Source organism: Coturnix japonica, chromosome 18, assembly GCF_054131305.1.
Source record: "Coturnix japonica strain WE chromosome 18, WE-NBRP24, whole genome shotgun sequence".
Classification (NCBI taxonomy): domain Eukaryota; kingdom Metazoa; phylum Chordata; class Aves; order Galliformes; family Phasianidae; genus Coturnix; species Coturnix japonica.
In genome coordinates, this window is record NC_140680.1 from 3,044,144 (window position 1) to 3,068,600 (window position 24,457).

Here is a 24,457-nt window from a genome sequence, read left to right on the forward strand (position 1 = left end):
TTTGTGGAGGAATAGATCTGATGTAGTGCAGATGCTCAGACGCTCACACTGCATGGCAAAAGCATGAGTGAATGCTTTTCAAGTGACTGAAGCCGTGAGAACTTCAGCTACCAGTCGCTTGCATGACATGTGTAGAAAATACCAATTTTCAGTGTGAAACCAGTGCTTTTCTGGCCTTCTCAAGCACAGGTGAGAAAATTCCAGTATGACTTCATAGCAGTTATTTCAGTTACTGATTTTATTTATGTTTTTTTGTTGGTAGATAACAAATAAAATCAAGACTTGACGTTATAATCTGCAGTGCTTTTGCTAATAGCAGTGCTTTATCCTGACAGCCCAGAGGATTGCACTGATGATATATTTGCTGGAATAAGCTGAAGCTTCACTTCCTTTCTTAAGAACACAAATGTCCTGGATGAGTTTTTGTATGCTAAAGTGCTGCTTATAAGAACAGGCCTTTTCAGTGGTCTACACTGTGGTGGTTTTCTGTAGAGGTGACTACAACTTTATGTGACTGAACTTCCAGATGTGCTTTCCAAGTGTAACCGTAGCAGAAACCAGCAGAGCACATCTACTCTGGGGTTAGGGTAGGGTTCATCTCTGGATTTGCCTTAGCCTTGTTTTAATGCAAACATTAATCTTGACTTCAGGTTAACTGATTCTTCGGTTGTTTTGCCTGCTGATGTGTTAGAAGTTGATTGCCGTTGGCAGCCTGAATTTGCAACACAGCAGCTACAGCATTGCTAGTCCAGTTGGGATGCTGTTAATGAAGTAGACTTCTTTAATTTGCTGTCTGTGTGGGAAGGCTCTCACTTGAGCTGCGTGGCGCAGGCTGAGCGGGGGCAGAAGGTCTGCAGCCATTGCTGAAGGCACTGTGTGGGTTTGAGTATCTGCAAAGCGGGATGATCTTAGGGTAGAGTGTTCTTTGTGTTCGAGCTTCACATAGCAGCCTTTGATGAGAGGGACTGAGTAAATAATAATTAAAAAAATATGTTAATGATGCTGTTATGTTAGAATTGTTTGTACAGTAATTTCCCCCAATTGTTTGTTGGTTGGTTGTTTTATTTTTAGAGGATGTAATAATCTGCACCATAGCTGATGACTTTCATTACTGAAAAGATGAGGTGAGCTGCTTGTCTCATTCTTTTTTATTTCTTTCTGTAGTTTTGGCAAGCAGTCTGGAGGAAAACGAGGATGCGAATGTATCATACTGGAGCCTTCAGAAATGATCGTGGTAAGGCAGATTTTTCAGATGTATTTAATCTACGGCTGATTTCTGTTAATTCCTTCTGTCTTATATAAAAAGCTTATTGTAAAGTATTTTATAAAATTGCAGAAAACTGCCTTGATTTCAGTTATACCCGGGGCTGCTATCAGACCGGCAGTAGCTATATACATTTAATCTAGGTGGGTAAATGATGGTGATGATCAGAATGATTGTGTCATTCCTCATTCAGTTATATTTATTTGAGTTCCAAAAGCTTACCATGTAGGGCTGACTTGAGCATTCCTGAGTTGTGGAACAATAGACTGCTGTCTTGAGTATTTTGTGTCCATCCTCACCCCTTGATTCATTGCTTTTTGCTGGCCAGGCTAGCACTGCTGGCTCTGCTGGGAAGTGGCATTCTTATTCTTCTTTCTAGTTCCACATAGTGTGAAGGCTTTAAAGTAAGAGCTGAAGGAACATAGGCTGCTTATTCAAGCTTGAAGGATAAGGCTTTCAGCTTCACTGCCATCAACCTTTTCCACATCCACTGTGCTTCCTGAGAATACTTACAAACATTGCCAAGTTTGTGTGTGCAGGTGTCTGCTGTGTTGGGTAAGCTTCTGCACTGCACCCTGGCACAGGGATTTGTCCACCTCCATGGGTACCTTCCTGTCTGCTGGAGGCCCTTCAGGCTGATGGAGCTGAGAACAATTCACTCTGTTTCTAAACAGATCAACAGTTGAGACTGTTTTTGCTCACAAGCTAATTGCACAGCTCTGTGCTTACAGACCTGCTGCTCCAGATGCTCATAGAGCCGCTGTGCTGTGTCCTGCACGAATGCCATAGTCTGGTGCAATTGCTGTTTGAGGTGGAAAGCGTGTCACTCCTCCTGGTGGTGACTCACCTGCTGCAAGTGGATTTGCTGGTTTATATGAAATACTTTCCATGCACAAAGTGTATGTTATTCTTATCATTGTATTTGAAAAGACTAACCACAAAACAACACCCAAACAAAAACTAGGCAACCAAATGGAAAAAAAACAAATGTGAAGTTACACACAAAGGAGTATCCTCTCCATTGAGCATGTTCTGCCTTCCAGACTTTGAAGGGAGCGTATAAACAGGAGGGGGAACAACTATTTATGAGGGCATATAGTGATAGGACCAGGGGGAATGGTTTTAAACTGAGACAGGGGAGGTTTAGGTTGGATAAGGAGGAAGTTTTTCACCCAGAGGGTGGTGACACACAGGAACAGGTTGCCCAAGGAGACTGTGGATGCCCCATCCCTGCAGGCATTCAAGGCCAGGCTGGATGTGGCTCTGGGCAGCGTGGTCCAGTGGCTGGTGACCCTGCACATAGCAGGGGGTTGGAATTGGTTGAGCACTGTGGGCCTTTTCAACTCAGGCCATTCTGTGATTCTATGAAACTGGAGAGTTTTTTTGTGTGTGTGTAACTGCTGTGGGGTTTCCCAGGGGAGTGTCACAGTCCTGCAGAAGCCACTTGTATACATCAGCATTGCCAAATGCTGACACTTGTTCCTGGAGAGAACTGCACAGCCTGGACAAGTGTCCTCTCTGCTTTAAAGCTCTTGAATTTCCTGTAGTTGTGGTTAAGTTCCACTGAGAGTATAGAGGCACCTGAAAGTACCTCACCTCCATTTATGGAACTTCAGTGTCCTCTTCTACAGGAAAATCAGTGAGCTAGAAGTCCTCAGTTCATAACTTACAGGAGAATACGGCTCAAGTACTGTCAGTTTCCTATGTAGGACTTCCAGTGGGGTGAGAAGAGCCTCTGTGGTGGCATTGCCTCACTAGTGTGCTCAGCTTTCATTTCACTCATTAATTCTTATTACTTTCTCTTAATTTCTTTCTTTTTTTTTATGGGAGACTTTAACATGCGGCACGCAATTAGACGTGCAGTATCTGATGAATATTTATCATCAAGCGAAAGCATTCGCTGCTTTAACCCAGTTAAAGAACACTGCCGTTCTCTGCTTTTGCTGCTGCTTTCCTATTTTTTTCTTCTTTTTTAGAATGTAAATCAGTTTTTTGAAATGGGAATCCTGTGGGAACTGACCCATTTTAAAGGCCATAAAATGTGGTCATCTTAAGTTAATGAGGATAACAGATAGCGTGTGAATAGGCAGCACAGCTCGTATTTTGGAGGCTGAACAACCTATTGAATTAATAATGGGGCCATTTATCACTTAAGAAAATGGCCCAGAATTGCAGTGTGTTTCCATGTACTGAAGTTGCCTTTCCTTGGCATCTTCATTTTCATCTTTAGATTCATTGTAAGATTGCATAGGAGCTGCATGGTGTTCAGAGATGCTTGCACCAAGTGCACAGTGACGTTGAGGACAATCCCATGATTGCCTTTGGTTATTTTATTTTGTGGCAGCACCCACAGTGGTTGAAGCAGTTTGCATGGAGCACCCTGCAGCTGTTGGAACCAAGTGGAACAAAGCAGCACCCTTCTTGAGAACGTGCCTAGTTAGTGCACCCATCCAGCTGTTCTCATGTAATAGATGCACAAGATGCTAGGAAGGAGCATGCTGGGCAGCAGTGCCCATCAGAGCTGGTGCCAGGTCCTGTGCTGTGCCATTGTAGTGGGGAAGCTGGGTGCTCAGAACCAGCTGTAGGCGCAGTGATGGCCATGAGCACCAGCAGCCTGACTGACAGCCATCTGCTGGTGGCACTGAACTGGAAGCTGCACAGAGCTCTTTCCTGACGTTCTGATTTGTGTTTTTGTTTTGTTTGGTCGGTTGTGGTGCTAACTGAAGGAAGCAGGTGGTCTCGGTGCTGCGTTTCCACTGGCAGTTGGTTGTTTGTGCTTAACAAACCATGTGTTTGTGCACACCTCTTCATTTTCAGTTAGAATTGTGGAGGAAAAACAGCATCATCTTGCAGTAAGTGCTTATTTTAGCCTTCAAACTATCTGTTCAGTTGGGGGTTTGATAGTGAAGGTTCTCAGTGCTGTGCTGGTGGTTGCCTACTGCTGCTGGGAACCCCATCAGTAGGTGCTAGATGCACACAGCCCTGCTTTTCTGTCTGTGCTCCCATAAGGCTGAACCCAAAGGAATAAGGAAGCAGTGTGTTTATTGAAGCAGTTCACGTAGCATGTGCACAACATTCACAACAGAAGCAAGGCAGTTTTAAAGGTTACTTATTAGAGTAAGTGTGAGAAACCAAACCTCACTGCTTCAGGAAACCTCTGCAGTCTGAGAAATGAAAAGTGTGGTTCTCACTTACAGAGTGAGCTCTGCTTTTCTGCTTTCTTGCTGGTAACACTGCACTGTGAGGGCAGCTTTCTATTTAAAATCCAGCATGTCTTTAAATTGCATTGCCAGTGTATATTTTTCTCTGTGGAATTAAAAATAACCCGTGAAATAAGCCCATCACCTGCATCTTCCTCTGACCTCTGGGGAAAAGCAATGTGGAAAGTGGAAATGATGTTGCTTCTGTGAATGGTTCAGCTATTTTCAGAGACTTGCTTGTTACTGCCCGTTAAATCTTTCTAATTTTCATGCCTTTATACCTTTTGCATTTGAATTTGAAGGTAATTTACCCAACTGTGTGAAGGGAGGGCTGCGTAATGCAATGTGGAGCTTCTTCTGTTCTACTACTGGAGTCTTAGGTTTAGGAAAGCCTGTTTAAAAAAATCATTTAGGGCAGTAGAAACTCATAGTGTAACTGTATGGCAGAGGAGCTTCTTGCTGGCTGCAGCCCATTTGCAGCACGTCTGCTCTGTTTCCTGCTAGGATACACTTTTCCAAAACATCAGAAGGAAGTGGGGAGGGATGGGACTGCTTTTTATAGAAGGGATTGGTGCTAGTGAGATGAAAAGGATTTCTGTTGGCTTTTACTAACAAGATAAATTTACCTTATTTTTTAATGTTTAGTTGAAGATGTGATTTTTATCATCAAGGTTTGAATCGAGTTGTAGTGAATTCTTCATAATCAGTTGGAATTAGAAATAAGAGTGGCATAGGGAAAGTAGGGCCAAGAGCTATTTCCAAGACAAAAACCCCCACCAAATAAGTAACCAGCACAGCAGGAATGTTGTAAGTTGTTTCTCTGTGACTGCTGAGTGAAATGAGCTGAGCTTTGAAAAAAATACACTGATAAAAATGGAACATATTTAAGCAGATTGTAAATATCATAACATCATAGAGTGGCCTGCATTGAAAAGGGTAGATACCTAAACGATAACTACTGTTGAAGGCATCCTTAGAATCAGACACGTATATAACTCCCATTGTGTGATGTGTGTGGGGGCAGAAGTGTTTCTGCCGATGAGTGACATTAATGTAGAGGATACGGGTGCAGCTTTAAAAGAGAAAAAAAGACTATTTCCTGGAAGGAAGCTGCGGCCTCCGGCTCATTGTAAGAGCGTCGCTCTGAGCCATGCGTGGTGGTTCTCCACTGCATTTGCAGTCGTTTTCTTGAGTAAAATTTAACTGTTCTCAACTTATGTTGGTTCCTTCCTCATGAGCTTGCTACGGCTCCATCGGCTCTCAGTGCTGTGGAAGAACTGGATGTTTAACCAAGAACCTGAACATGTGTTTCAGGTGGAGAACTCCAAAGACAATGAGGAAAGCATCCTGCAAAGAGAAGTCCCGCTCCGGCAGTCCCGGCGCAGGTTTAGGAAGATCAACCAGCGGGGTGAGCGCCAGACCATCACCGACAACGTGGATGCCAGCAGCTACCTGTCGGTGAGTCTGCTCTCTGTTTGTTGGTTCCCTGGCCTTGTGCTCCTGCCTTTGGGGACACTGAGAGAAGCCATGGAGGTGAGATGAGATGGGCTGTGCTTGCCATAGCTGTGGGTGCTTTTTTTGAGTGCTTTGGAGTGGAGCACTTCATGTTGTATTGAAGATTCAGGCTGCCTTTTGTAAAGGGGTTATTTCCTTTATGGGTGCTTGATTGAGCACTGCAAATAAATCTTAATGTGTCTGCTGGAAGAGAAGTGGTCGATCTTGGTGCTGGTTGGTTTTAGCTGGAGTTCTTTTGGTAAGATGCAGGAATTAGTTGCTGATTTTTTTGTGCATTTTATTTTTCCCCCTTAGATTTAGGCCGTGCTTTGGAATGGAGGCAATCACAAAGGCAGCTCAATGCAATAATAGCACTATCTGTCACATTTACCTGCTTAAAAATAGCATAGCGGTATTTCGAGCATCAAAAAGTAATGGCAGCTCAGTTGCCGCTTTTAAAATCCTTCACAGACTGTTGTCTGCTCCGTGTGAAGGCACGTACTGCTGTGGTTTTGAGACCACAACACTTTTCTGAAGGCTTCTCTTCACCCTTATTTTTCACGTACAAACTTCCTGCTGCTAACAGGATATGTATGTGTGTGATCTAGACAGATGATTTCATTGAAAGTAATTGTTCCAAAGATTTTGATTTTGTTGGGAAATCAAGCACTGACAACCGGTGCTCACACTGAAATGCAGAAGCTTTGGCCAGCCTTCGTGCACAGAAAAAAAAACAAATTCATTTTCTCCCCCTTTTTCCTGTTTATGCACTTGAGAGTATCTGAAGTGTGCAGTTAGCTGGAAACTTACAAGATTTCGTCTCTGTTTCAGCATCAAATGCTGTTACTCTTTTTCCTCTTTCCCCATGCTGTTAACTGTGGCTCTGCAGGTGAGTGACTTGTAGGCTCTGCAGCATTCCGGTGAGCAAAGGTGACTTTGGTGCTTGTCTGCTAAGCAGAACAGCTCTCGCTGCCATGACAAGAAGCAGACATGCTGCTTGAAACTGAACATTCTCTTCCATCTCATTTCAAGAGCTGTCACATGTTGGCTTTTATCATTACTGAATAATCTGTGTTAGTCATTGATGAACGGAGCTGTTGGCTCCTCCGGGCTCTGGGCAGCCTAATCAGGCTTTATTAGGAATTAAGTTCCAATCTTTGTATGATAAAATCTCGTTCCTTTGCTTGGTGTTTCTATAACGTTGAGAAGCATGCAGGAAGTAATTATTAGGTGTCAGTGCTACAAGGAGGAGAAGGCCAGGAGGCGGTGCTGGTGCTTGATGTGCCTCTGGCCCACATGGGAGCCATGAACAGACTGCTGCCTTTGCTCAGAGCGGTGCTGGGTTAGCACTGCTGTAAGTGGTTTCAGTGATTGCCAGTTCTTCCTGTGTGGAGTTGGTGCACTGGACATGCAGGACTGTGATCAGTCAACATATGATGTCCTTGTCATAGAATCATAGAATGGCCTGGGTTGAAAAGGACCACAATGACCATCTCATTTCAACCCACTGCTATGTGCAGGGACACCAGCCACAGGACCACGCTGCCCAGAGCCACATCCAGCCTGGCCTTGAATGTCTGCAGGGATGGGGCATCCACAGCCTCCTTGGGCAACATGTTCCAGTCAGGGTTTTTCTTCCTGTTGATTTATTTCTTATGATAACAGCCACATGCTGTCCATGTCTGGCTTGGTGTGTACTGTTTCTTGTGGCAATTCTAGTTGTTTCCTTGGATTTCTGAATATATATATTTATATATTCGATAGGAAATGATATAAACTTCGTACATCATGAGCATACTCCTGCATCTGCTTTTATGTCACTTAATTAGGGATATAGACAAAGATCCTGTTAACATTGCTAGGTGTCCTCCTGGGTGACTGAGTGCTAAGTGGCAGGAAGCCACCTTTCTGGTGCAAAAACAGCAAGCTGTCGGGCTCCAGCAGCCTGGATTGAAATACCAAGCCTGGCTTTTGTAGCCTGGAATCTCCTAATTGGAAAGTGTTGTGTCACAGTACTTGGTGTAGTGAAAAGTAATTTGTATCTCAACAGATGACAATGAAATGGGCCCAGCTGCCTGTTTGACAAGTAAACAACACAAAGGATGCCTATATTTTTCTATATTCAGTTTAAATCTGTTAAAATAATGAATTTTCCTGAGTTATTTTGTTCATTCTGTGCCTCGGTTTAATCTGTTCAACTCTTTGCCTTGAGAAATAATACTTGGCCATTGGTCACCAGTGGTTTTGAAAAGTAAACAACTTAATGTAACCCTGCACTTCAACCCAGCAGAGAATGGGCAGGATGAGGAGGAGGGGTTTTGAATGAATTTGCCAAGAACTTAAAACAATGTTTCTTCTAGAGTGAGGAAACTGTTTACAAACTTGCCAGCACATTTCCTCTCTGACCCAATGCTAATGAATAAACGCAGCATTGTACTTCGCTCTCCAGCCTCTTGCTGAGTGCTTTGTGACAGATGCTGCATGTGGCTTGATGGACCTTTTGTGAGCTCTGCTTGGGCAGGAAGGCTTGGTGCTTTGTGCACAGTGTGCCAGGACTCCCCAGCTTCCAGTGGTGTGATGAGCTGAGTGCTCAGTGTGCTGGTGGTTTGGTCTGGAAACACCTCATGAGCACAGGGAGCTTTCTGCCTTCTAAAGAAAACACAGATCCTGTAGGTATTGGCACTTGGTGTTGCTTTAATGCAGCACAGGACTTTTCCTTTGGCAATTAAAAGCAAACACAAGAAATCTTCTATTTAAGAGGAATTAATCTATGCAATTTCTATTAACTCCTTGAAATGTAAATCTCCGAGCATGAAATATAGCACGATTAATATTAATGATGAAGGTGAATCCTTGTTTTTATAAAGCATTACCCGTTAGGTGGTGATGTGAGCTCGCATCTGCTCTTTGCGTGGAGCTCCCTGCCTTGTTCTGCTGGAACAAGTTCAGTGGAAGTCCCTGGGGTTTGCCATGAGAGAAATAGTTGTGTGCAGATTCTTTATGTAATACTTCCAGTTATGATTACCATATTTGAAACTCTTATACCTCTTACTTAAGTGAAAGAACTCTAGTACTCAATTTAACTGTTTATCTTCAGGATCAGCCGCATTCAGAATAATTACTGGTATATTCATTTGTCCTTCTCTTCTGCCTGAAGGACAACTCGGTGCTAAAAGTTGGTGTCTGCTTCTGTCTTCAAAGTGTATGATGGCATGAATATGTTCTTGTAGTATGTGTGCTGGTGATAGCAGAGCTGTTCAGTAGCAGGTGGAACAGCAAAGGCTGCCTGGTGCTTACAGCTTCCAGGAGCTGTGCCAGGGCTCTGCTGGTGCTGGGGCTGGGTTTTTCCTCTTGTAGCACAGCCAGCCAGCAGCATCCTGGGGACAGGCAGGTGCTTGGGGAGACCTACCCAGTGCTTCTCCCAGAGCATGAAATAGCAGTGCTGCTCATGATGGGGAGAGGAGGGGTGGCTGTGGCAAAGTCCAGTGCCACAGCAACGTGGGATCTCCTCACTCATGCCCTGTTTGCTTTTGTCTCTGGAGGACCATCAGCATTGTGCCTGTCACGCTGGGTGATGGCCTGGGTGGTGGTGGGGGGAAGTGAGGCTGGAGGAGGCTCTTGTCAGGATTAATGAATTAGAGCAAAATGTGCCACTGGTGTTAATTATGTCTGTTCTTCCTTCTCCTTCAGATGTGATTCGTTAGTATGGCTGCTTATCTTCATGGAGATGGGCACTCTTTGTGCATATGTCTGTCTGCAGCGCAGATAAGAATGCAGACAGGAACCAGGGTCAGGCAGCAGGGCGCTGGCACAGCCACAATGAATATTCAGTCATTCCTGGTTCTTAGTCTAGCTTTCAAGCCAATAAATAATGCAACTGCATTTTTTATTACAGAAGGAGAAAGGTAATTCTGGTCTTCTTTGTTCAGCTCTGGTCTGAACTGTTGTGAGCGTACAGCAGGTATGGATGGAACTGCAGCTGGGTTCTTTCTTCAGTTAATGGTTTGGGGAAGAAGGGTTTGATGTCAGTTCTGGGGCTGTATAGAAGTTACACTGCTGATTTCATAAGGATTCAGAAAGCAAAAGGTTCAGATATGTATCTTCACAATTACAAACTTGAGATATAGCACATGTTGCATTTATATTTCTTGCAGTGAACGAATCCAAACGGAGCTTAACACAAACACAAATTTCAACGTGACCATCACACCTGTGAACTTGCATGTTTTTATATTAATGAGATTTTAAAAGCTTACTATTACACACATTTGGACAGTTATTGATGATTGAAATAATTTATTTCAATATTTATTTATTGAAATGTCCTAGAAATAGCACACCTAAGGTGTGACATAACTTTCCAGAGAGCTCTGACAGGGTTTGTTTCTTCACTGTAGAACAGAACAAGGAGACATTACTAAACTTTTCTTAGTCATCCCCTTTCTCAGATGTGGAAATATACTTTTTTATTAAATAAAGAAACTCTCCTAAGAGGATGATGAGGTTTAAGAGCTTTATTCTATTACTGACTTCAGAGGACAGCATCCTGATACTCGCCGTGTGCAGGTTTTCCAGGAGCCTTGTTAGGAGCATTTATCTGCAGAGCAGTTTGTCACTCGAGGACTGTTTGAGTGGCAAGTTTCTTGTTCTGTGATCATTGCTTAATGTAATCCCATCGGAGGCCGCAGTTAGTGGGGGGTATCTCACTATTGCAGGGGGTTAAGTCACGTCTTAATACACCACATCAGACTCATTGGCTTCTTACCCATCAGTGATACTTTCCTTTTTAAACACTGTAAAGTGCTGCGGGTGTTTGTAATCTGTTTCTAACTGCCAGATAAATGTGCTGAAGTGGTACCTGGTGTGGATGTGAAGCAGCTCACACCACTTGCATCCTGCCTTCAGATGCCTCTTGCTGAAGCTGGTGTGGTTGGGAGCATCAGCAATTCCAGCAGGGCTGTGGCTGTGCTGCATGCAGCTGAAATTGCTTTGGAAACCATTCTGGAGAGCTGGGTGATTGTTCTATATGCAGATGGTTGCTTGTTAATGCATTTGGACCCCACGCTTTGATATGTTTGACAGTTGTAGCTTTATTATCTAAGATTTGGAAGGAAATCTGGATCCCCCTGAAATCCCTCAGTCTCGCTGTGTCCTAAGCAGCAGGAGCAGAAAAACACACCATGGGTCACGAGATGCACAGGGATCATGCAAGTTCTCTCTTGCACTGTTGTTACAACATGAGGATTTCCTCTCTTTCAGCTTGTCTCTGAGGTCAGGTGGAGCAGCCCATGGCCCTGCTCACAGGCTGCAACGTGTCAGTGTGCCTTAAGGCTCTGCTGCCCTGGAGCTGCTGGCACTGCTGTTTTCAGTTCCTGCCATCCAGGAGGCCCAGTGCTGCTCTGGCTTTGTGGTGACACATCCCGAAGTGAAGGTGGGAGGCTGGGCGTGTGGCAGGGAAAGGGTGAAGAACAGCTTTCTGCAATTGAGAATTGAGAGCCACTGTCCTGTCCCTCTGGGCTTTGGTTCAAGTGGAGCTCACCCACCACCATGACCGCTGGGTGCCCTTTTGTTCCCTTCAATAAGCAGGGGGTCCCCCAAAGGCACATCAGCTTGGGTTTTGTTTTACAGCTTGATTTCCCCCTTGCTTTGTATTGTCAGCCCAGTTACTGTCAAGTGCTTCCAGTGACCATCACTGCAAAGCTCCCATCCTCGCGTGCTGTGCATTCAGATGCTTCCTGGTAACTTCCCCAGCCACTGGTGCTTTCCATTCTGATGAGGTTTCTGAAGAGTGATGGCACAAAATAAGCAGATCTGTATAAAAGCACTGCCTTTCTGTTAATACCTGTGCTCTTAGATTATTATTTTTCTTTCTTTAAACATGTATAATGTGTATGTCCCAATTTATTAATAATTAGAGGGGTTATAATTATTCCACACTTGTATTTGGGAATTTCCCTGAAGGGTTCATTACAGAAATCAGCGCAGTTGTGGGATGACACGTGTACTTGTGAACAGCATTGAGAAGTGCTGCAGAAATGAAACCAGCTCAGACAGAAACACTGGAGGGTTTATTTTAGGTGAGCACCTGCGTTTCCTTGGGTCTGGTTGGGCTGCTGGCAGTGATGCGTGGAGCTGAGCAGTGCAGTTTGCTGTGTGCTGGGGCAGAGTGATGGCTCTCCTGCAGGATGGATGGATACCTGTGTGGCTGCCAGGCTGACTGCCTCACTTCTTGATCAAGGTATTGGAAACTATTATGGAAAATAACCCTGAGCATAGCTTGTCATTGCGGGAACCTCACCATGCCTTTATGCAGGGGAAGCAGGGAGCTGCTGCGTGGCACTGAGGTTTGCTGCTGTGCTCGGGTTTGCTCATATTGTGGATGGCTCTGGGAGAGCTGTATGGTTCCTTAAGTGACTCTCAGCTTCTGAAGCCCAGACAAGTTTATGGCATTTTGTTAAACTTTGCTCTATTTTTATAACTTAGGAGTGGTAAAAATAAGTTACTGTTATGGAATGCATGAAAGACTCAGCTCAACAGCTTCACAGCTACTTCCCAGTCATCAACTGACTCCTGTTTGTTTCTTGGTCTGATTATCACAGTTATCTTTCCCTAATGTTTTCCTTAGGAAGCAGATCTCAGTAAGGCAGTAGTTTCCTCAGCTGCTCATGGTAGGGTGTTTGAAACTGGGTGGTCTGCAAGGCCCCTTCCAACCCAAGCCACTCTGTGAGTCTAATTCCAATCTCTTTATAAAACAAAGAAATCCCACCTAGATGTATGCAGATGAACATGCACAAGGAATAAGAAGTGAAGTCCCATGTGCTCTGCTCATAGTGATGCATTATCTGTTCCTTCTCCTCCGTTCACCACACAGACACGTTTACACCATCATATAAATTAACATTGTTCCTTGGAAAACATTTTGTGTAGCATGTTCAGAGTTAATGTGTGCTCTGGTGGATCCCGAGGGGTTGGGTGGCAGTTCCAAGGTTATTAATTCTTTATAAGCAGCCTCTTAAGCAAAATAGATTGAGCGTGTTCAAGTGCTGTGCCCACTGCTCGAAGCTGTGTGCTTCTGATGGTTGATGGTAGAAAGCAGCACTAAGCACCAGTTATAGCACTGTCAGTCTTTTGTGGCTCCTGGAAGCCTTTGGTGTGTGAGCTGCAGTTTAGTCAAGTCCTTTATCTGTTCGTATTGCTTCATTACTGCTGTGTTTTGAGATGACATGCACGTGGATTCTTGTGGAGGCTGCTGGGGCAGGCAGTGGGCTGGCAGCCTGTATGCAGGTGGATGGGAGTGTGCCCAGTTTTGGCCTTTGTTTCCTGCCCTCCACCTGGGCTCTGCTGTTCACTGTAATGAAGTAAGCAGCCTGATGATATCCTCGTTGATTGCCAGCTCAGCCTTCTGCTCGTTTGTGGGCTTATGATACCATAGAGAGAAACAGCCTTGTGAAAAGGCATGTTGTATTTCATGTTGTATTTCATCCTGAAGAGCTGCACGTTGAAGGTTTTGGGCTGTGATACCTTCAGGTTTGTATTTAAGCTAAAATGTTTATGTGGTTTAGAATATGGAAATTTGCATCAAATTGCCAATGTTGTTCTGAAACCTTCTGGGCCATGCTGGGAGCTGAGAATATCCAGAACATTTTCCAGTTACATTCACCATCCGAAGATGTGGGCCTGTAGTACAAGCCCAGGGATGCACTGTGTTCCTCGAAAACTTGGCATGAAAACCACCATGAGAAAACAGCTAGAAGAACATCTCTGGTTTTGGCATAGAACTGACTGCTCTTTCTAATGACTATTACAACAGCATTGGTAATTTTTGCATTTGAGCTGTAGAAACTTTGTTAACGGGAAAACATTTGTCAGATGAAGTGCTTGAAGTAGTTGATGAAATGAAGTCTGACTGAGCAGAGCAATCCGTGCAGCTCAATTCCTTGTTGGTACTTTGTCCTTGCAAGTCAACCCTGCCTGCTGTTGCTCACTGCTTAGTTCTGTTCTCACGCCTGATCTTTCCTTTGCGGTGGGGCAGCCACAACAGACATGTATTGTTTTTATGACTTTGAGCTCTGCAGTGTGTCTGACAGCTGTGATGAAACGTGCCTTTGTTTGTCAGCTTGGCGTGTAGGTGTGTCTGTGTGCTGAGCCTTGTGTGGCTGCGATTGGTTTCATAGATCTGGTGACAGTAACTGGGATGTTGGTGCTGCTTGAAACTCTTCTTTTGGGGCAGGGTCTGTGCTGTGCTCCACAGCACGGCAGGTTTTAGGTGCTGGGTACAGCTGCATGTGGGTGCCCTGCAGCCTGAGCTACGCCACCTGCATGCTGCATGGGGAGGCAGTGCTGCCTCCTGGCACTGCTTGCTGAGCACCCGAGCTGACTCTTGCATTACAAGGCTGCAGGCTGCTGCCCTGCCTGCTGAAGAGCGAAAGCTGACTGTCTAAACTCAGCCTCTCATAGGCAGACATCTCCGCATTTCTCTGTGGTAGGAGCAGGAAGGTTCTTCCTGCCCTCTCTTGCTTATAGGCTTTCAGTTTGGTGTTCAACGTCCAGAAAAAATGACAGAAAATAATATTGGAATTGCCATTTTAATGATTAAAACCTCATCTGTTGAGTTAATGCCTTGTTCTCAAGGTCATTTAGTCAGAAGGGTTTTTCCTGTGGGGGGTTGGTGCTAACACCTTGTGTTGCAGGCAGCCTTCACTTGCTTGTGCTGACTTCAGTTGTGGGAGGAAAAATGGTATTTTGTGTTTGATTTCGTATCAGCTTAAATACAGACAGTGTTCAGGATGAAAATGAAATATATATATGTATATGTCAGTGGGGTTTTCAGCTTCCAGCCCTAAGGTTGTGGCTGCCTGGTCGGTGACAGCTGGGAAATCACACTGAGGTCAGTGCTGGGTTTGGGCTCTGACACCAGGTCAAGGGGATGTTTAAATGAGCAAAACTGTAAAAGGGCTTGGGAAGTGCTCGTGTTTTTGGCATCTCTGTGTGGGTTTGGTCCCACAGAGTGCCCTGTTAGTGTGATGTCTGCTCAGCATCACCAGAAGGGATCTCTGTTTGCCTACAGCTCCCTGCCCACTACCAAAACTGGGTGTCAGGAAGGAAAGGGGTGTGATATGAATTGCTTCTTGGTCGGGCTGCAGCAGTGAACTTTTAATTTGACTTGTGGGGTGAGGGTTTCCCCTTCCCCATGTGCCAGCATGGTGCCTTGCTGCTCAGGGCTGCAGGAAGGGGGGTCTGCAGCAGAGAGCTGTCATTTGTAAGCGTATGTAAGGGAGTATTATAAAATGTATAAATCTGAATCACTGCAAATGGCAGATGACCTTTCCGTGCTTAACACAACAGCTGGGAAAGGATGGCTGGGGCAGCACGGCAGCGGTGGGGAAATTGAATCCATGGTGCCTTTTTATTGTTCCTTCTGTATTACTGGCTCTATATTTAGAAGCTTACATCACTTCAGTTATGATGACAGCCTCCCCCCCAGCTCCCTCCCTCTCTTCTCCCTCCCTGCTCTCCCTCCCCTAGGATGGATCACATTTTCATACCACTTACGAATCCTACAGATCTTGCAGCAGGATTTTTCTACAGCGTGCTCCTAAGTGCTGCTGCAAAGGGCCACGTACGGAGGGGGGCAGCTGCAGCACATAATGTCACCCTGAAGGAGGAACAGAGCTCACAGTGCTTCTCTCACTGCCTCCATTTGTGTGAGTTGGTCAGGAGCAGGGTGGAGAGCTGCTTTCCTTCCTTCTTTATCTCTTCCATTTGAACAGAAATTCCCAAGAAGCCCTATTGAGGGGCTAACACTGGCACACAGCACGGTGATTTATTTAAGATGCCCGAGCAAAATGGTGGGGAGGAGGAATCAGGGATGTGTGCCAGTGACACTGAGCCGTGGGGCTGCAGCTGGCACCGTGCTGCTCAGCATAGGGATTTCATATGCTCACATGTATTGGACAAACCTCTTGATGCAGGTGCTGCTAACGCCCAATATATATCTGCGTTAAGCTACTCTGTTTGGCAATTCCCAATTAGAAAAAACACATCAAAATGCATTATTTTACCCCCAAACATGTTAGGACTGTGAAGTGAGGGATTGCTTCCCAAGCAGCTGGGCTGCTCTGGGGGCATGCAGGCTGCTGCTGTGCTCACACTGAAAAGAGGAGGGGGAGTATGAGGGTACTTGTGGTGGGGATGAGTGGGGCAGCACATAGCAGCCTTGCTAGGAGGGCCAAGGGTCAGTGGCCTGCATGCACAGCCTGGCCTTGCCACGACAGGGCTCAGCTCAGTGCTCACCTGGCTGCAGGTTATGGCTCAGGGCTCTGTGATGGAGCAGGGCAAATGCTGCTTGGGGCCCGCTGCCAGCCCCCAGCGCCTCTGCTTTGGTGGAACTTGGGTGTGTGGTGCCTTTAAATAACGGGGGACTTTAGTCCTGTTGGAGTGAAGGTGTGTTTAAATTCAGAAGGGTCTTCCTATCCTTCTGAAAGCATCCTGATGTTCAGTGACATGCTCCTGTTAGACAATTGGAACGAGCAGATTTATTTAACGGTCGGGAGGATTCAGCATTAGGGAAGGATAAAGGGAATGTGGCGCATGGAAACATATGGAGCGAGACTTGAAGCGTGAAAATAAATCAGCGTTGAGAAACAAAGACCTTTTTACATGCAGAGTTTGTATACCAAAGGTTTATTTTTCCTGAAGGTTCCCGGAGAACTTGGAATGCAGTTACAGCGAGAGAGGCAGCTTGCTGTGTGTGCTCTGTCTGTTCTTCAGCAGCAATTTGGCTGCAGAGCGGGCTGCGTTCCCTCCCATCTGGGTTGGCGAGGTGTCACTCAGCAGCACAGGTACACGGGCTGCTGGAGCTGCAGTTATTCCGGGGGGAGGGGGGAAGCCCCCGGCCCCCGCCTGGATCTGGGTCAGGCGCAGCCCCGGGACGCAGCCGCAGCTCGCTGGGATGATGTCATCCTCACTGAAAGGCAAAAACTAGAAGGAAATGGAATTTCGTTCCCATTATTGAGCCGGTGTTTACAATAGTTGTAAAAAAAAAAAATATGGCATCCTCGCCAAAATCTGTAGCGGATTGGATTTCATGCACAATGCAGTGGGTTGGAAGCATGGCTGGGAGGTGACTGTCTGCCCGCTCGGCCGGGGGGGCTGCTCGCTATCGCTGTGCATGCAGGCGGGGAGAGGCTTCCTCTGGTTGCTGCTCGCTTGGTTCTGTTTTGTTTTTGCTTTTTCCTTGGTAGAAATTGTGATGGTGATAACTGTAATGATACAGGTAACACGGCGTGAAGGCATTCAGATGTTGGTTGCTGCTGAAAACGTATCAGTTGGACTTTATAGCCCGGGGGGTGGGGGGGGAATAAATAAGAGGCTTTTTAAATGCTGTGAATTATTAGGAGAGATGCGGTGCAGTTGCATGCGAGATGAAGCTGGCATCAGGGCTATTGTTTGGTATTGAAGGGGCAGCGCAGGAACCAGCTATTATGTAGCTGATGGAATGCTTTTCAGAAGTCTAAAGGAGTTATCTGAAAATCTTTCAGCTTTTAAAAGCGGATGTTGGCTGTGAGAATTTTGCAAGAGTGGGACTGAAGTTCAGCTTTTACTCTGTGTTTAAATACAAATTAAACCCGGTCATTAGCCTAGATGCATCCATTTCTATTGCCATTGTTGAGCAGGGCTGGAATAAATCCAGCTTGTGCCAGTTGTGTCCCTTAGGGCACTGGAAGGCTCAGGGTCTCTGGTGGGCACAGCCCAATTCTGCTTTGATGCCTGGGAAATTCAGAGCTGGGGTGGGGTGGGTGGCTGGTGGGTGTCCCTCAGCCACTGTAGTTTGAGAATGCTCTGCACCTCCTGGTCACAACCCACCGTGCATTGCTCCAAACTGCCCGATTTGGTGCTCCTGAGCAAATGAACAGAACCAGAAAAGGACATTTGGGCCCTCGCTGCCCCCGGGCTGCTCTCTGAAGCTGCTGTTCCATAGGGAAGGTGCAGCTGTGCGATCTGCCTGCCTGCAGGTCTGGAGAATTCACCTCGAGTCTGATGCAAATAGAGAATATAAGATACAGCCATGAAGATTCTTTCCAAGGAGAAGAAAACGGAGACAGTGAGTGCCCCTTGTTGCAGATGAAGTCAATGATTCTGTGAAGTCAGGAGGGGCTGTGCTGGAGGCTGCACATCCTGCTCCCATCCCCCGAGCCTTCCTCCCTCCCCTCGCTGCCCTGTGGAGGTGGGGGATCCCTCAAGCTGCCGCCCAGGGCCCAGCCAGCACAGCAGGTTTTGGTGGCAGAAAGGAATTGTAAAATCAAATGGACTGCTGCAGGATTCAGGCAGTTCTGGTTATGAACATAATTGGCCTGATTGGAGGGGAAAGGAACAGCAACTTTAAATGTGTCAGAAGCACGAAAAATTTGAGCATTGTAAATAGCACTGTTCACTAAGGAGTTCTCATTCTAAGTAAAAATCTCCTGAGGAATAATAGGGGATGAGATTAAAAATGCTGGGATTCTTGCATGGCATCCATACATCAAAGCAGAAATTATTGCTTTGTCTGTTTGACGGCGGGTCGATCTGTGCATGCACACGGGTGTCTGCAAATGTATATTTTTTACCTTTCTAAATGTGGATGCAGAGATGAGGAAGGGTTCACCTTAATGCCACTGAAAAGCGTAAATGGAGAAATGAGCTTCGGGTTCTTTAAAATAATTTAGAAAGCAGAGTGCTGAGGGCTGCAGCACATGCAGCAGTGTGTGATCTGGTACCCGATGCGGTGCTGAGCGGGTGCTGTGCCGATCAGTGTGTTTATATCAGGTCAATAAAGATGCTCTGCCGGCTGCATCTGCAGATACAGTAGCCAATTGATCTAATGCAGTTTCTAAAGGCTTTCTATACAGGTGATGTCATCCTTTTAGCTCGGTTCCCCTCCCACTCTCTTTCCTCCTTATTAGATATTTCATCTTGCTGCGGAGCATCCAATCGATGGGAGCTTCTCCTGAGGGAGCTGCTGAGAAGCAAGCAAAGATAGTAGGGATTCGGGCTCCAGCAGGCAGCTCTCCGTAGCCATGGATGTGGGATTTGGTTGTGCATTACAGAAATGTTTTAATTGGAAAAGCTAGGCGTGGATGGACTGTGTCTGACCGGTGCATTAGAATACTGAGCAACACTGCAGAGTTGTAAACTGCATGAGAAAGAGAAAGAGGGGTGTGGGGGGCGAAAGAGAAAAGGGTTTGTATTGCAGAGGCTTCTAATGCATTCCACGGTGCAAACCTGTTAGAGCACACATCCTGGAGCTACAGTGCAGAGACTAATTCAATTGTTGCAGTTTACGATGGACAAGAGTATAAAGAAGAAACTTTAATATCCAGGGTGTGGGATTCCTGAATTGCCTGGGATGCTGAAGAGCCTGTGCAAAATTTCATCTGCGATAGGAATGTGAAGTTTCTGAGAAGTGGAGCTGAAGATGAGCCGCTCGTAAATGCATTTTAGTGAAGAGAGAAACGGTACTGGAAGAATTCTTATCTCACCTTTTAATGTATTGTTGCTGTAAGGTGCAATTCGAATCCATTTCAGAATTAATTCCATCTTAGCAGCACTTTTCAGATACATGCCTCCTGCCTGGGGGAACCCTTGGATATTTGCATTGGAAGAGCTAGGAAACATTTTCACTTGAATTGATGTGCTTGTTAAAACCGGAACGTTTTAATAGGGAATTGCTGCTGCTAACTCACTGCAACACTGCAAACTGCTCCGGTACGGGAGAGCTGTCATCGAGTTCGGTGTGAAATTCAAGCCTGAGAAGTTGCATACGTCTGTATTTGCTGCTTTGGTTTATGACTTTTCACAAGAATCCAGAGAGGATTTTACTCTCTCTTTTTTTCCTTTTTTTTAATCCCCGTGGCTTTTATTTGAGAAAGGAAACTTTTTTTCCCCCTCAGCCTAAGAAATGGCTTTTCTTGTTCGCTGCTACGCCAACTGCCTGCAGCCGTGGGCCTCCAAAGTAAGTAGGATTTTGTGTGCGATGCTTCCTGTGGGCTGCAGTGCATGGGGCTGTCAGGGTGCTGCATGTCGGAGCAGCGGGCTCTGTGCTGGGCTCCTCTGCTGGAGTCCTTTCTGAGTGGGAAGGGAGGACCTCGAGATATTGAAATCGTTTTCTGTATGCTTACAGCCTGCAAATGGACAGGAAGCATTAATGTGTCATTTTCTTAGGAAATGTTTAAAGCGTGCTTTTTTTTTTTTATATCCTGTCAATATATGGAGCAAGTATAATGGAAGTATAACGTTTTTATGACTGCCTGTATATATTGCTAACTTGAACATATTGATGTCTGAGCTCACTGATGCTCTGACACTGGAGCAGTATGAGGCTGCACTGCTTGCTTCCTTTGTGCAGCGTTGTGGAACTGGTTAATTATTTAGCTGAACTGTGAAATTACAATTAGCTTCAAGCGGCACTGTTTGGTCTGTTTGAAGATGCCGTATTTGTTTAGAGCTGGGGAGGGAAGGGTGTTTCTTCTAAAGAAGCTAATGAGATCTCGAACGTTCGAGCGGCCCAACCGACTGAGATAAAAGCCTGTAAGGAAATAGAAAAGCTGCACTGTTTGTCAGGCTGCAGGTTGGTTTGCTTGGAACACTGCAGAAGTTTCCTGTGCTGTACTGAGGCTGTGAGCAGTACCCGCACACAGTACTTGTACCTGAGACATGGGAACTGCCTTACAAACCTGAGGCCAGGCACACGCATGGTGGAATCTCTTACAGTTCTCTATTGGCCTCTGTGAGCTTCTGCTGGGCAAGTTCCCTGTGTGCCACAGCCAGCGGTGGCAGAGGGTGAAATCCCACTGCTCTTGGGATTGGGAGATGTGGCATTAGCTTCAAAGCAAGAAATAGGCTCTCTAGTTTATTCCAAGAAGTTTTAGGGACCAAATGACATAGCAGAGTGCAGACAAACTGCAGGGAAACCCAGCCAGGTGGGCTTGATGGGTTTTCTTTTTTAGAAATAGAAGCTGACTAGGTGCAGGTGGTAGTGCTGGGATTTAGGGTTTCCACACAGGGCTGCCAGAATTAAGGTGGGAACTGGGTGTGTGTTCATGGCCCAGCTCAGCAGCGCTACTGCTGGCATTGGTGAAAGCCAAGGAAGCAGTGGGTGCTCAGAGCTCATGTGCTGGAACATGTGGCTCTGACTGTAGGCTCCCTGCTCGTCATTGGACACCCTATGGTGTCTCTGGTGTATGTGCAGATTCCTTTACTTTCTCGCTTTCTCATCCACAGACATGCAGCATGCAGGGTTTGGTTTCCTGGGGCTCAGCTTGCCCACACCGCCCTTGTAAAGAAGCCCTGAAGGTGATGCTGCCACTTAAAAAATGGCAGTGCTTAGTCACGTTTGGGCTTCCACTGGGATGGCTCCTTCAGGAGAGTTTGGGCCTAAGGGAGAAACCAAGAAATGAGGAAGCCCTGTGCTCAGATAAGGGGGAAAAATAATGGAAAGGACTTGTGGCCCCCTGTGTCAGCACCGGGGATGGCACCCAGCAGCGCATTGCTGCCGTTCATTCACTTATTTGCAGCTCATAAATGAAATGCTGTAAAATGTTGGACAGCGTGATGGTTTTTTTTTTTCCTTTCTTTTGTTGTTGTTTTCTTTCTTTTAAGCAGTTGCTGCAGGCTAGTAGCTGCTTTTCTATGTCAGTCCTCAGGTAATGTGTTGTCTTTGAAACCAACCCAGGAAAAGCAGCTGTTCCCCCTCCTGCAGAACCCTTCAGGGCTCCTTAAAGTCCCTGCAACCCCCCAAAGCTTTGGAAACTCACCCTTTCCTGAAGCTCTGCAGCTCTGGAAAGTAGGACTGACCGCAGCGGTTGTCTGAGCATCATCTGATCTCGTTCCCTTTTCTGGACTTCATACCGTGTTTTCTCTGTGCTGGATGTTTCATCATCATATGTATTACAATCAAATAGCTGACCTGAGAATTTTAAATATGCAAGTTCCTAACTTTAACTTGGAAAGGTCAGGTGTTTTATAACCGTGCTCTGTAGCTGGAACCGCTTCTGCCTACAGAACAACAAACATCTCATCTTTGCTTTTCTCAGTGACTAAACCCAAAGTTCTGGGGACTTCTGTGGGTATCTGTCCCAGATTTTTAAATTAGGTGCTATTAAAGTGTGATGTAGGACAACAGTCTGAAAATGGACGGTTGACTCAGTTGTAATTAGAGCTGTTGAGAATGTGGCAGAGTAACATTACATCTATTAAATCAGAGCAGAATGAAGTCACATTTCTTGTGGCTAAGCAGGAAGTTGAGCTGATGTGTGGGCATGTAAAGGAGGGTACGGTGATGGGACTTCATGGCTGTCTGGTGACATGGGAGCACTGGGAGCTGGTTGTTACCTCTAGGAGAGGAGCTGTGGGTGTGGAGAGGTCTGTGCCCTTCATCTCCCTGCAAGCAGGTCTGTTCCTTTTGGCTGTCCAAAGTAAAGCGGATGGAGCAGACAGCAGTCTGTTTTCCTGCATTAAAGGATGCTATAAGGAGGGTAAATTAAGAGCAAAACGCCAACGGTGAGTTTCTGCAGTGCACCTGCAGCCTGGTGTGTGAGCCCTGCATTCAGAATTGTGCTACCAGTGATGGGGCAGAGGTGTGGGCTGGTCAGGCTGTGTTCACAAGGACATCAGGCCCAGCTTACACCAAGCAGGTTTCCTATGACACACGGTATTTGAGTGCAAACAAAGTCATCATTTCAAATACATCTCAGCAAGACTTGGATTGTCTTTATAATTCTGACTGTATCTCCTAGTGTCTGCACTGCACTTTCTGGTATGAGACTCATAAACACAGACATAATATGAAGTCAGAACTCTTTCTAATGCTGATCTTAGCAATTGAGGTGTGCCAGGTCCTCCACTCATTGCATACACAGCTGCCCTGTTGGTGTGGCAGGAGGGTCTGATGGGGAAACACAGTGATTGGACAACATGTCTATAAAGGGTAATTAAGAAGGGATGCTTTGGGAGATAATGTACTTGTTACAGAAAATAAGGATGTTTGACCTAAGGTCTCAGCTTCTAAATGGTTTGAACCTGGAAGGAAACAGCTTCATTTAGGATCCCAGGTGCATATTAAAGTTGTCTTCTGTTGTAAGACAGACTGTTTCTCCTTTTTCCAGGCTTCTGTCCTCTTCTCCCTTTCTGCTGCTCAGATAAAATCTATTCTAAGTGTAATGACAAGAGGTACATTTGTTCCATGGAAGTTTGTGACAGGGGTAGAGGAGAAGATTTGGAGTCATTCTCTATTCCATTCCCATTTCTGCTGCTGTCTGGCAGAGATGTGATGCAAGCTTTAGTTATCCATAAATAAAAGCAGGCTAACATCATCTTCTGATTTCAAAGGGCATCAGTTTGAGATCCTGAGCTGAAACCCTCATGCAATTAAAGATTATTTTCGGCTCATCAGAAAGAAAACAGAGCTTTGATATCATGTCCTTGATTTGATTAGTTGTCTTCCTTGCCTTTGCTCATGCACTCGTGTAAAAAGTAGCCCAGGTAGCATGAATTTAAAATATCGTCAGTGCAAATAGAACAACTAACCCTTCACTTTCTTTCTGCAGTATATTTTAGCAGCATCTCTGTCTTCCTGGCCTCACCTCTCCATCTGAGCTCCTCTCTCTCCCATCTCCATGCCCTCCAACAGGAGGATCGCTTTCTTGCATGAAACTCCTTTTTTGTGCACTTTTTGTTTGTTAATTTATGAAGCTGAAAACATCGTAATACAAGCACTTTGGCATTTACTCTAGAAAGCCTGAATTTTCTTATACTCCAGTGTACAATAAGTTGACGTTAATGCAAGCTCACATCTTACTACTTTCAACAGAAAGCCTTTTCCTGAAGGATTGTTTTTATCGGAAATTGGCTCTTAATATGCAAATAAACATCAAGCTTTTCATTTATTTCCTCCTGGGCTTTGTTTGGTTTAAAGCTGCTTTGTTACAGTTCTGCTCGCAGTAGTGAGCTGGCTTGGGACCACCCTGTTCTGCTCCTCTTGCTTCCACAGCCACGTTCCTGGATGAATGCAGACAAGATGCAGGTGGAGGAATGGAGCTGCTTTGTTCTCCATAGGGCTGAGGGCCTCATGTATAAGGCAGCAAGCCCAGAGCTGATCCATCACAGTGCCAGAATGGCACAGTTGTGGGGCACTGCTGGCCCTGGCGTTGCCTCTTGGGGCTGCCCGGCACTCGCTGTCCCTGTGGGGCTGGAGCTGCCATCACCACGGTGCTTTAACAATCAGTGGATATCAGAGCTTATAAATTATGCAGCCGAGACGTTGCTCAATGTAAATCAGGAATATTGCATGTCCGTGGATGGGAGCTCCCCAGACAGCGGGCTGCTGCCTCCTGCCCAGCTGCCAGGGCTCCTATGGCTCTGAAATGTGGGTTCTATGTGGGATTTGGAGCATTCAGAGCTGTCGTCACTACTTGTTTGCTGCCATAGCTGTTTAGCCCAGCCTCCTTCTAGTCTTGCAGTA

General features: G+C 45.8%; 1 protein-coding gene and 1 long non-coding RNA gene across 19 annotated transcripts in view; one reads left to right on the forward strand and one right to left on the reverse strand.

Annotated features, from left to right (window-relative positions):
• RAPGEF6 (Rap guanine nucleotide exchange factor 6) overlaps nt 1–24,457 on the forward strand; it is a 103,002-nt gene that overhangs the window by 27,070 nt on the left and 51,475 nt on the right. For 15 of the 18 annotated variants that reach the window (XM_085518711.1, XM_085518719.1, XM_085518714.1 and 12 more), the window contains 2 exons: nt 1,165–1,234; nt 5,779–5,922. In XM_085518711.1, the coding sequence (XP_085374837.1) occupies nt 1,165–1,234; nt 5,779–5,922 (214 nt within the window). Of the gene's footprint in view, nt 1–1,164; nt 1,235–5,778; nt 5,923–18,902; nt 19,952–24,457 lie in introns of those variants that run through there. The other 3 variants (XM_085518724.1, XM_085518725.1, XM_085518718.1) reach the window with 2 other exon arrangements.
• LOC146757907 (uncharacterized) lies at nt 18,907–21,912 on the reverse strand. Its single transcript, XR_014935409.1, has 2 exons — nt 21,753–21,912; nt 18,907–20,120 (listed from the first exon to the last, which is right to left on the reverse strand). It is a non-coding gene; the product is annotated as an uncharacterized LOC146757907 (long non-coding RNA).